Source organism: Rhinopithecus roxellana, chromosome 2 (assembly GCF_007565055.1).
Source record: "Rhinopithecus roxellana isolate Shanxi Qingling chromosome 2, ASM756505v1, whole genome shotgun sequence".
Lineage (NCBI taxonomy): Eukaryota > Metazoa > Chordata > Mammalia > Primates > Cercopithecidae > Rhinopithecus > Rhinopithecus roxellana.
The window spans coordinates 50,672,047-50,685,277 of record NC_044550.1 but is presented as its reverse complement, the minus strand read 5'-3'; the positions used below and the strand labels follow the sequence as shown (position 1 = coordinate 50,685,277).

General features: G+C 39.0%; 1 protein-coding gene across 1 annotated transcript in view; it reads left to right on the top strand.

Annotated features, from left to right (window-relative positions):
• Positions 1–13,231, top strand: part of CDS1 (CDP-diacylglycerol synthase 1) — a 67,140-nt gene that overhangs the window by 8,414 nt on the left and 45,495 nt on the right. The window contains exon 2 of the mRNA XM_030925246.1: positions 13,008–13,135. Coding sequence (XP_030781106.1) covers positions 13,008–13,135 — 128 coding nt within the window. The remainder of the gene's footprint in view (positions 1–13,007; positions 13,136–13,231) is intronic.

The following is a 13,231-nucleotide window of genomic DNA, read 5'->3' as shown; positions in this document are numbered from 1 at the left end:
CACATTTTAAATGCCTCTCTGGGCCTGATAATTTAATGAGACTCATATTCTTCAAAATAAAAGTTTCTTTTCCCCTTTAATGCGAACAATATTTTGTTTGTCAAAATATACTGGGGAAAAGTGGGACAATTTAATGTGCTCTGGAAAATTATGAAGAAAAATTAAGATATATACATGTAGTGTGAGTATTCTTTATGTGTTTATGAATTTCATTTTTGTAAAACAGGCTCTCACGTTTCTTCCCAGATAACACAGATAAATACAGGGGTTTGGTGTGTTTGTTTTCCTTTAACTGTTCTATATTTGGGGATGTCTTTTCCAAAAATACAGATTTGAGTGCAGTGTAAAGAACATAGGTCATTTAGGGAATTATAAACATATTTCTTAAGGCTTGGTTTGGTTCCGTGCATTCAGTAAATACTTGTTGAGTGCCTACTATAAGCAAGACACTGCTTGAATGTTATTTTTTTGTGGCTTTTTTATACTCTTTGAGAAAATAGGTGGTGTCAGGATTTGTTTGTTGCTCAACAACTAATTGTTGTTGAGAATATATTAGTCTCTTGAATTATGGACTTTCACTGCATGGAATAATGATATAAACTAATTTTTTAGTGCAAAATAATTTATAATTTGCAAAATACTTGTTTATACTTAAAATCAATTTTAGTCTCTTAACAATTGTATAGGCAAGGGAGACAGGTTTAGTTTACATATGAGAAAATTGGAATTTGACAGCCTAAATGCCCTCTCAGCATTATGGTATTTAGAGCCAGGATTTACCTTACATTTTCTAATTTAAAAATGTAAATGAGAACTCAGATGTGTGGTCCTAAATGTATAAAATCAACTAAAACCTTAAAAAGAATCTTACTCTGTTACTACCTTGTGTGATTTTGGACTAATTTGGTCTGTTTGAGTCTGTGAAATATTGGCATTGGATTAGAAATTTTTAGCTGAAAGCCTGTAATTGGGTGATTTCAGGCGCCTAGATTTAAAACAGCACTTCAAGTATTTCCTCGCTTACTTATGATCAATTACAAGAAATCATTAGTTTTTATTTCATTTTATAGCTGTTTATACTTTATTTGGTTGAGAAATGTTTCAGAACTTAATGAGAATGACATCACATTTTGAAACGACTCTAGAAATGGAGAGGAAGTAATTTCATTAATGACCAATTTTTTTTTGTTTGTTTTTGTTTGTTGTTTTGTTTGTTTTTTTTGTTTGTTTTTGTTTTGTTTTTTGTTTTGTTTTTGTTTTGTTTGTTGTTTTTTTTTGAGGCAGAGTCTCACTCTGTCACCCAGGCTGGAGTGCAGTGGCACAATCTTGGCTCACTACAAGCTCCCCGCCCCGCTCCCCCCGCCCATTTCAAGCAATTCTCCCACCTCAGCCTCTCAAGTAGCTGGGATTACAGGCACGCAGCACAAAGCCCAGCTAATTTTTGTATTTTTTAGTAGAGATGGGATTTCACCATGTTGGCTGGGCTGATCTTGAACTTCTGACCTCAAGTAATCCACCTGTCTCAGTCTCCCAAAGTGCTAGGATTACAGGCGTGAGCCACTGTGCCTGGCTGACCAATTGGTTTTTGATCGTCTTGAGATACGCCAAGTTTATTATCTAAGTATTTACTTGTTTTCTTATCCTCAAAAAGAGGTGAAAGATATTTTTCGGGACATGTCATTGAATGTTTGTTTGCTTAAGACTTTCTCAGAACTACCAAGATTTTACACTTTTAAAATATGAAATTGAAAGGCACAGGATGGGAGAAAAAAAGAGTCCAGTTCAGAATGAGGAGCTCATATCTATGGAAATTATAGCTGCTTTTTGCAAACTTAGCAGCTAAGAAAGCAGTGTTGCTTTTTTGCTTCCTGGCTATGGTTGCAGTTCCCTTTATTTGCCGGAAACCATGGCCAGCTATTTAAGAGCTTTCTGCAAGGCTGATGTGGCCAATCTGACTTCATCACCTGTGTGGCCTCACCTGTGTGGCCCAGGTGGGATCAGACACCTTGACAGTTAAGTTTTGGCTCACTGCTACCTTCCAGTCCCAAGCAGGTCATTTCACAAACAATGTGGGGCTGTCTGTTGGTCAATGAATATTTATTAAGCCCATCTGGAACTTCACATTTTATCTTAATATATAAAAATCCAGATTTGGGAAACCAAATTAGACTTATCTTTCAAGGGTGTGCTTTTTATTTTTTCACCTACTTATACTGTGCTTGTACTTGAACCGTCTCAGAGTTGAGGCTCCAAACAATTCTGTGGGACACTATTCATATAGAAGTCAATGTAGATAGTGCCCTGGAATGCTGCATGTAGTAGTCTCATTTATAATACTATATACTGCTTTTAACAAATACGAAGTTGATACAAAAAGGTATACAAAGTATACAAGAAGATAAGAATACCAGCTAGTGACCTGGGTGGCTTATCTTCTCAGAGGTATTCCTTCCTTGTCTTCATAGGTTTACAACATATGTTTGCATCCTCTGTCACCCTATATAATGAGTTTTGAATATATGATTATTTGATCCCAAAGCTTGAGGATGGCCATTCTGGAGCTTAGATTCAAGTTGCCTTGAGTATACACTCTGATTAGCAGCAGTTACAAGGTTTTTGTTGTTGTTGTTGTTGTTTTTTCTCCTTTAGATAGAGTCTTGCTCTGTCGCCCAAGCTAGAGGGCAGTGACGCAATCTTGGCTCACTGCAACCTCTGTCTCCCAGATTTAAGCGATTCCCCTGCCTCGGACTCCTGAGTAGCTGGTATTACAAGCGCGCTCCACTACGCCTGGCTAATTTTTGTATTTTAGTAGAGACGGGGTTTCACCATGTTGGCCAGTCTGGTCTCAAACTCCTGACCTCAAGTGATCCACCCGCCTCGGCCTCACAAAGTGCTGGGTTACAGGCATGAGCCACTATGCTGGCCTACACGTGGGTTTTTAAGGAAAAAAGAAAAGGCAGTTCCTAAGTTGTTTAATAAGAATTTAGATTAAAATAAACTATTGATTGGCTACACATTGTTCTTTGTATCATAAATTGCAGGAAGATAAGGGGTGAGGCAGCAAGTCTGGAACAAAATGCCTTTAAGTAATTGCTCCCAGGCATGGGTGTGGGGGTATGACTGAAGTCCCGTACTCTGGGGCCTGATAAATTTTACATACCTCACATAGCTGGTCAGCTCAGAGCTATTTTTCTTTTCTCACCTCAATCAATATATTGTTTAGTGTAGGGGAGTGAAAACCTTTCCAGGTTTCTTGGCTGGGCTACAAATTAAATTGACATAAGACAATTAAGAGAAAAACCATTTTTCTCTTGTTTAATTACATATGTTCAAAACAAAACAGGAAAGAAGTGTCAGATTTTTGAATTTTATATAGCACCCTGAGATACTGAAAGGAATAGGGGCTGAGGCTTCTAAGGGGTTCTGGCCACGTAAGTTCTGGGAGGGTAAGGGGAGGAAATGCATGGTGAATAAAGGCTGTCTTGTTATGCAGTTAATCTCTCAGGTAATAAAAGCTGTCTCAGAGTAGCCATCTTCCTTATACAAATACTTTACTAATGTAGATTTCCTTTATAGATATAAATTTCTTTTACAAAATAACAGCATTTCAGAGCTACTAATGTGTCTGCAGTTTCTCAGAATTATAATCTTGAAATATAACAAAGAAGTATATTTTGGGGTGGCATATTGTAGTTCCCTATAGTCATATTTTAGGGTAGTATGTCCTGAGTCTCAATATTAGTTTTGAAGTTTTCCCTACCTTTTTATTGTAACTTTTTAATAATATAAAAATGTTAAAAGGTTAGGACAATGATCATCAGTATACCTAGAACTTAACTGTTATTAAGAGATTGCTAAGTTTGCTTTATCTTGCCATATATACACAGTTGGCTCTCCATATCTATGGGTCATGGCTCACTGCAGGCTCAACTTCCCAAGCTCAAGTGATCCTCCCACCTCAGCCTCCCGAGTACCTGGGACCACAGGCATGCACCACCATGCCCAGATAATTTTTAAATTTTTTTGTAGCGATGGGGTCTCCCTATGTTGTCCAGGCTGGTCTCAAACTCCTTGGCTCAAGCAATCCTTCTGCCTTGGCCTCCCAAAGTGCTCCCAAAGGTGATGCATAGGACATGAAAACCCTCAATGCATATCATCCAAGAGGTGGCCAAAATCAGTCTGGTGATGGTCAGTTTTTAGGAAAGGGATGCATTGTGAAATTGGCAAGCTGTCATATCAAAATTGCAAAGAGGAAGAGTCCAGTAGCAGCCTCAGATGATTGGCTAAAGGTGATAAAAGAAAGGGTACTCTGTTTCTTGTTTTGTAGAGCTGGTTTCTGCTTACTCCTTCAGAAAGAATTCTGGCTAAAGGTTAATGAGGAAGGGGCATACTGAGGCATGTCCAACCTCCTGTGCCATCATGGCTGGAACTCAGTTTCTGAAGTTTCTCTGGTGTCCCTTTGGCCAAGAAGGGGTTTGTTCAGTCAGTTGGGGGGCTTGGGCTTTTATTTTTATTTGTCAATTATTTATAATACCTAATACAATGTAAATTCTACATAAATAGTTGCATTCTGTCGTTGTACAATATAGTATGCTGTATTGTTTACAGAATAATGACAAGAAAAAACTCTACATATTTAATACAGATTCAACTATCTTTTTTTTCCCTTTGAATATTTTTCATCTGAGGCGGGTTAAATTCATGAATATGGAACCCACAAATGTGAGGGGGCCAACCGTCCTTGTTTTTTGCTCTAAATAAATGCAAGGCAGAAAAGCTGGAGGCATTATTTATCTTAGCCCTGAAAAAGTGATATACCTGTGAGGACCAATCAATAAGATCCCAGGTAAAAAACAAGTTTGGGATGACAGTAATCATTCAGATTTTGAGTGAAACTTCTTAATTTTCTCCGTTCTTTTGTGTAATTCCATGGATTTTTTTTTTTCTTCTAGTGATCTTTATTCTTCATTTGGAATTTAAGACTTACATACATGAAACCATACAAAGTAGTATGATCTTAATATATAATAGAATGGGATATCACTGGAGAAAGATCAGAAGGAGCCAAACATTTAGGAAAGTCTTAAAATGGGCCTTAAAATTAAGTAAGATTTGAATATTGTAGATAGCATCTTAGGAATGGCAAAAAACAGAGCAGCAATACTGTAGCTTGGAAGACTTGGCCTGATTCCATTTGGGGATAGAGAGATGACAGCCATAATTCCCTCAGCACATACTCACCAAGCTCCTGGTTGCAGGAATGGCCATGGTGGGTGAGACTACTGGGTGAACAGGCAATCAAAACATGTCATACAAATGTTGGTGTGCAAAGAGCCGCACAAAATGGGCTGAGGAGCTCCATTAGCTTCTGATTGCTGCTAAAACAAATCCCTAAAAACTTAGTGTCTTAAAACAATATAACCTTACCTTATGGTTCTGGAGGTCAGAACTCCGAAATGGCTATCCCTAGGTTAAAGTGAAGATGTCCTGGTAGGACCATGTTCCTTCTGCAGGCTGTAGGGGAAAATCTGTTTCCTTGCCTTTTCTAGCTTCTAGAGGCTAACTGCATACCTTGGCTGGTGGCCCCTTACTCCTTGCTCAAAACCAGCATCACTGTACCTCTGCTTCTGTCATCTCTTCTCTGACTCTGACCCTCCAGTCTTCCACTTATAAGGACCCTTGTGATTATATTAGACTCACCTGTATAATCCAAGATAAGCTCACCACCTCAAGATCAGTTGATTAGCAAATTTAATCCTGTCCACTTCCTTAATTTTCCATTGCATTGTATCAACATCTTCACATGTTCTGGGATTAAGACGTGAATATCTTGGTGGGGGGAGTGGGGAGGGAAGTATATTTTGCCCATGACAGGCTCCCTGAAGAAGAGTTTTCTAGAAATTACATCTAGGTCGATACCTTAGAGATAAATAGGCACCAGTCAGGCAAAGCCAGGCTCAAAGCGGAAGAGCGTAAGTTATAAATAGAGGAATACTGTAGCACAATATTGAGAGGCTAAGACTGTTCACACTCTGGGGAGCGCAGAAACTTTAGTTCTGCAGAGCCTGGAGTGGCTGGGTGGGTGTGGCCAAAGCCCTGGCTGGAGAGTAAGAGGAGGCTGGGTTTATACCCTGTGATGAAGAGGTAGGTGGATGATGTAATCAGATTTGGGTTTTACTCAGGCATTTTATGTTATGCTGAGACACATTTGTTTTTCTCTTATCCAGGCATTGAGATCCACCACAAAGTGTAACTCCTGATTGGATTACCAAGGTGGCGCTCTGAACCAACCGGTCACCTCCTTCCTTCAGTGGGGAATAGAACAGGGCTGCAGAGAAAGATTTGGGGACCAGTTTTTCCCTTTGCAGTTCAAATTTAAACAAATAAGGAGGTTTTATCAATTACAATTAATTAGTGTAGGATAGGACCACAGAGCTGATGAATGAGATAACCAGATTTCTGTCTATAAAATACAGTGTTATGGGAGCAATGGCTCACACCTGCAATCCCAGCACTTTGGGAGGCCAAGGTGGGAGGATCGCTTGAGACCAGCCTGGGCAACATAGGGAGACCCTGTCCCTACAAAAAATAACAAAAAATTAGCTGGGTGTGGTGGCTCCAGCTGTAGTCTCAGCTACTTGGGTGGCTGAGGTGAGAGGATCGCTTGAGCCTGGGAGGGTGAGGTTATAGTGAGCCGTGATAGTGCACTGCACTCCAACCTGGGTGACCCTGTCTCGAAAGAAACAAACAAAACAGTGTTACCAAGTCCCTTGACCATTCTCTATCTTTATAGAGGTCTTGAGCCTCTTCACTCTTGGTTCACCAAACTGCTGACTCACTAGGAAGTAAATCAGTCCTTCTCCCCAGCACAGATAAAAAGCAGTTCCTTTTCTTCACTTCCACTCCTGGGAGAAAGAGAAGAAATCCATGCTTACGTGAAAATCATGAAGAAACAGACAGAAAATGCTGAAATCGGGAACACAGCCTCATGTTCTTTCAAGTAAAACTGTTCAGTTTCAAGATTTTTAAAAGGCTGCCTCCTTTCAGTTGTGGAGCTCTATGTCTCTGTGGGTTTCCTTTGGCTTAATTGCAAATCTTAATGCTGAACTGAGCTACAAGGATCGTTGTGCACATCAAGGGACCCTTGACGGAAGAGCTGACCCTGGTTTTCTAACTCACTTTTTAAGGGGCCAGTAGTGAAAGAGACAAAAGTGTGAGTGATTTAATATATTATCCTTTGTTTTATTTTTAAACCACTACTTTACCTTCATTTGTTTAGAGACTTCCTTTTGGAGCCATCATCTATTTTTAAAATTTTGATTCTTATTTTAATTAATTTATTTTGAGGTGGGATCTTGCTATGTTGCCCAGGACTTCTGGGTTCGAGAGGCCCTCCTACCTCAGCTTCCTGAATAGCTGGAAATAGCTGCTTGCCACTGCACCCAGCTATTTTTTACTTTAACTGACATAATAGTGGTACATATTTATGGAGTACAGTGTCATATCTTGAAGCCTGTGTACAGTGTGTAATGATGGAATCATCCTCTTGATGAACTGTATCCTTTGTTCCCTGAGCCACATGTCCTTGTTCTTGTCCTTTCTGTCCCCAGTATTGGAAAGCACCTCAGTTCTCTTTCCTGGACTGCTCTTTAAGAGTCCCCAAGAACTATAAATGACATTCACTAAATTGAACACACTTAAAGTGCTATCTTAGCTCAAGATGTTATAACGAAAATACTATAGCCTAAACAACAGGAATTTATGTCTTATAAATCTGGAGGCTGGACGTTCAAGATCAACATGCTGGCCAATTTGGTTCCTGCTGAGAGCCCTTTGCAAACTGACACCTTGCTGTGTCCTCACGTGGTAGAGAGATTATCTCTTGTGCCTCTTCATAAGGGCACTAAACCCATTCATGAGTCTCCACCCTAACTGACTTCATAATCTTACACAGGTTACCTCCAGATAACATTACATTGGAAAGTTGCACTTCATTGTATAATTTGTTTTTTGGCAGGGACAGAAACATTCAGTCCATAGCAAATATAGTTTGGCAAATTTTGACGTATATATATATATATGTATATATGCCTATGACTATGAAGCCATCATACAGTCAAGATAATGAGCTAATCTATCACCAGTAAAACTTTTCCACTTTTTGTAGTTCTTTCATCCCTAGACACCTACTAATCTGCTTTCTGGCACCATAGATGAGTTTGCATCTTCTAGAATTTTATTTAAATGGAATAATATAATACATGTGTGTATATATGTACATATACATGTATACATATATATACATATTTTATGTACATTTTGTCTGGCACCTTTTACTCAGCATAATTATTTTGAGATTCATCCATGTATCAATTGCTCACTTATTTTTATCACAAGAGAATATTCCACTGTGTGGCAGTAACATAATTTGTCAATTTCCCTGTTGGCTATTTGAGTTGTCCCTAGTTTGGAGCCATTGCAAGTAAAGCTACCATGAACAATTGTGCACAAGTCTTTGCTTGTATCTATACTTCCATTATCTTGGATGAATACCTAGGAGTGAAATGGCCGGTTCAGTTGTTGGTTGTATATGTAATTTTTTAAAAAACTGTGATACTGTTTTCCAAAGTGGTTGTACTATTTTACATTCTCACCAGCAGTGTGCAAGCCTTTCAGTTCCTCCACATTTTCTCCAAAACTTGGTGTGTTCAGTTTTAAAATTTTACCCATTCTAATAGATGTATAGTAGAATCACACTGTGATTTTGACTTGCATTCCCTTAATGACTAATAATGTTGAACATATTTTCATGTATTTATTTACCATCTGTGTATTGCCCCTGAAATATCTGCCCAAATATTTTGTTCATTTATTGAGTTGTTCTTTGTTGAATTTTGAGAGTTCGTTATGTATTCCAGATTACAAGTCCTTTATTAGATATGTGATTTGAAAATGTCTTTAATTCTGTGACTTGTCTTCTCATTCTCCTAACAGTGTCTTTTGAAAAAAGAAAATTCTAATTTTGATTAAGTTATATTTATCATTTTTTTGGTGGATAATAATTTTATCATACTAAGAAATCTTTGCCTAACCAAGGTCCCAGAAAGTTTATGGAAGATTTATAGCTTTATATAAATGTCTGTGATCTGTTTTGACTTAATTTTTATCTGTGGTGTGACGTATGGATCAAGGTTCTTTGTTAAAATTGTGTCAGTACCGTCTGTTGAGTTACCTTTGCAACTTTGTTGTTAATCCATTGACCATATGTATGTAGATTTATTTCTGGACTATTCTTTTCCATTGATCATTTTGTCTGTTATGTCAGTACCACATTGTCTTGATTACAGTACCTTTATAAGAGCTCTTGAAAACAGGTAATATAAGTCCTTCAACTTTATTTTTTTTCCAAACTTGTTTGGCTCTTCTATGTTCTTTGCATTTTCATAGAAATTTTAGAAAATTTTCTCCAAAAAAGCCTTCTGAGATGTTTACAGAAGAAGGTGATGTTCAGCAAGGCTTGCAGCAGTGAATGAGAATGGAAATGAAGGGAGGCTGGGCACAGTGGCTCACACCTGTAATCCCAGCACTTTGGGAGGTCAAGGCAGATGGATTGCTTGAGCCCAGGAGTTCAAGACCAGCCTGGGAAATGTGGTGATACACCATTTCTATGAAAAAGGCCAAAAACATTAGCCAGGTGTAGTGGTGCATGCCTTTAGTCCCAGCTACTCAGGAGGCTAAGGTGGGAGGATGGCTTCAGCCCAGGAGTCTGAGGTTGCCATGAGCCAAGATCATGCCACTGCACTCCAGCCTGGGTGACAGAGTAAGACCTTGTCTCAAAAAAAAAAAAAAAAAAAAAAAAAAAAAAAAAAAAAAAAAAAAAGAGGCAAAAGAAAAAGAAATGGAGGGAAAGACAAATGACAGACTTGGTGCCGACTGAATGTGTTGGTTAAAGGAGGCAGATGTCAAGTGTTAAGGTGATGTCTAAGTTTCTGACCTGAGTAATTGGTTAACTGGATTGGTGGTGGTATCTTCTCCAAAGAAGGAATTATAGAAGGAGGCAGCATTTTGATGTGGAAGAGAGAGAAACCCATTGCCTGTGTTGAATTTCAGATGATGCCAGTGGAAAACCAGCTGGAGATGGCATGTTGGAAGCTGGAGACATAAGTTTACAGGGAGTCATCGGTGTACGGGGTCCATGAGAGATCACATGGTGGTGGGAGAACACAGGCCCAAGATAGAAAGTTGAAGATCATTGTCTTTAAATTATGAGCTTGAGAAGAAGCAGCTACGAATTTTTAGGTTCTTGTAAACATTTAAAATACCTTCATTTCAGGTATGGTGGCTCACCCCTGTAATCCCAGCACTTTGGGAGGTCGAGGCGGGTGGATCACCTGAGGTCAGGAGTTCGAGACTAGCCTGGCCAACATGGCGAAACCTCATCTCTACTAAAAATACAAAAATGAGCTGGGCCTGGTGGGGCTTACCTGTAATCCCAGCTACATGGGAGGCTAAGGCAGGAGAATCGCTGGAACCTGGGAGGTGGAGGCTGCAGTGAGCTGAGATTGTACCACTGTACTCCAGTCTGGGTGGCAGAGAGAGACTCCATCTCAAATAAATAAATAAATAAAATAAAATACCTTCATTCAACGTGCACAATGCTGCATAGCTCTATTTGATCATTAAAAGTATTATAGTACTTCCTTCTTTTCCCTGACCTCCATTCACACTTTTATTTCCCTTTTCAAGTCTGGCATCTTTGTAACAAAGTCTATACATTAAATACAGTAAAACAAGGGCCCCTGTTACTCATTCTCATAATTGAGTAACATTGCTCCAAAATGCCACTATTTGGAAATTATCTTGTATTCTTTAATTACTAGAATGAAATAGACTCCTAGTCCAACTTAAGTTTTTATTTTGTGTTTCTCTAAAGGGTATAAAATAGAAACCAGAAGCTTAAATAATGTAAATAAAAGCAGGGCAGCCTTGTTGAGGGTGGGGAGGGTAGGGTTGCAGCACGTCACCATTATTGCCAAGTGGGCTTTAAAGTGGCTTGCAGAGAACTTTAGTATTTTGAGGAGCACAATTTGAATGCTAGTCTGGATGGTTTTAGTGTTTTATAAATAAGGAAACCAAGGCCTGAGTTTCCTTCAGATTAAGTGATTTGCCGTTTATCTTGCTGCTAGTTAGGGGAGAGGTAGAATTAGGGCTGGTAGCTCCTGATTCCTAGTCTCATGCTCTTTCTGTAGGATAGTGATACTGCCCTAGAGAACCACTTCCATTAATCACCACCCCCACTACCCCTCACACCACCCCCACTACCCCTCACACCATCCCCACTACCCCTCACACCATCCCCACTACCCCTCACACCATCCCCACTACCCCTCACACCACCCCTGTCAATAGTCTGGGTTATTAAAGATGAAAAGAAAATGGCAGGGAAAAGGGAAAAAAAAGCAAAACAAAACTGATGTGTTTCCCTTGTTCCAGATGTCCAAGCTCTGCAGCTTATCAAACTGACAGCAGGTGGCCTGCCATTTTCTGAGGGGATGTTCTGTCTGGTTGTTTATTAGTTACCATCTCTCTGTATTTAAGCAGCTTCGGGGCCAACTCTTGGTGTCACAGTGGGAATCTGACATTTCTATTTCTCGTTTGTCATTTAGGGTACATTGACACATTTAATTTCGTAATTGTATACTTAAAAAGTGAGTAAACTAAAGTTTATTAGTGCTTTATGAAAACTGAAAATACTCCCAAAGGCTAACATTATATTTGGTGAGCCTCCTAATGAGGAATTAGAAGACTCTATTCAATCATAATATTATCTTACTGCTTATTTGAATTTACTAAGTCCTTGGCACTGTACTAAATGCTTCATTTTAGGGATGAAGAAACAGTTCAAAGGGGTGATGACATTTGCCGATGTTTTGGAGCTAATAAGGGCTGAGTTTGGATTGCACATCCTCAACATTCTGAATTGTTGGGCGCTTTTATTCCTAGGATTATTTCAGGCTCTATATCCTGCTCAGTGCTCTGTCTATTTGTATTTGCCTCCAGGGAATATTCTTTTTCCTCTATCCCAGGTCAACGCCCTCACTCCAGTTTCCTCCTCTGTAAGCCATTCTCCCAAGGTGTCTGTGTGTTTACCACTCATAACTGAAGGTTGCCAGGATAGGATGGAAAGGGTAGGGCCTGAGAGGGGAGAGGTTGTAGAAGAGGAAAGAACATGGCAGTGGAGACTTATGGCAGAATGAGCAACTTTAAAACTGAGCATTAGATGACATTTCTGTTTTGAAAACTGCATTGACCACCCTATCCCTGGAAATTCTGCAGTGACCACCTTTGTCTAAAGGCCTAGAGCTCCCTGCCATCTCCAGCATCCTCACGTAGCTCCTGTACATGCACTCAGTAGTCAGTTTGTGTTTTACATAACTTCTTTAAAAACCTCATCACCAAATGCTGTTGATCATAGTTTACCTACCAGTAAAATAGAGATGAGGTCCATTTGACCTGCTTCAATTGGGATTCTCTCTCGAGGATCTAATAAAAATGATGGAAGTTGAAATGTTTAAAAATATATGTGAACTGCTATGCTCATGTAAGATATTACTCTTATTGTTGATGCTTTAATTGAAATCAAATTTAAAAAGGGACTCTTAACAGCCGATCAGAATCTACATGGAACTAACACCAGGATCTCCCAGGTAAGTGGCAAAACAATACGTATCTCTTTTAGGGGTATATTTCTGATTTAGAAAATATGGGAGCTTCTTTTGTTTAAAGTTATCCTTCATATTATTAATAGTAGATTTTAGCAAAGATAATCAAACTTTCCTAACAAAGAAGTATAGCAGTGCTAAGATATTCAAGATAAATTAATAGTTGTTTCTTTGTTTCAGATTATGTAACTGAGATGTGACACCCTGAGCAATAAATGAATGTATTGGCAAGCATGTGCTTTTCTAAACATGATTTTGCAAAGTAATTTGTCTTTTTAATTTTAGGAAACAGATATTGATGACAGATATGGAGATTTGGATTCCAGAACAGATTCTGATATTCCAGAAATTCCAGCATCCTCAGATAGAACCCCTGAGATTCTCAAGAAAGCTCTATCTGGTTTATCTTCCAGGTATGATTGGATGAAGATGAGTATATCTTAGTGCACAAGATAGGCTTTGAGGTTATCCTTGTCCATGCAAGAAATTTGGCTTTTTGTAAGTTTTCC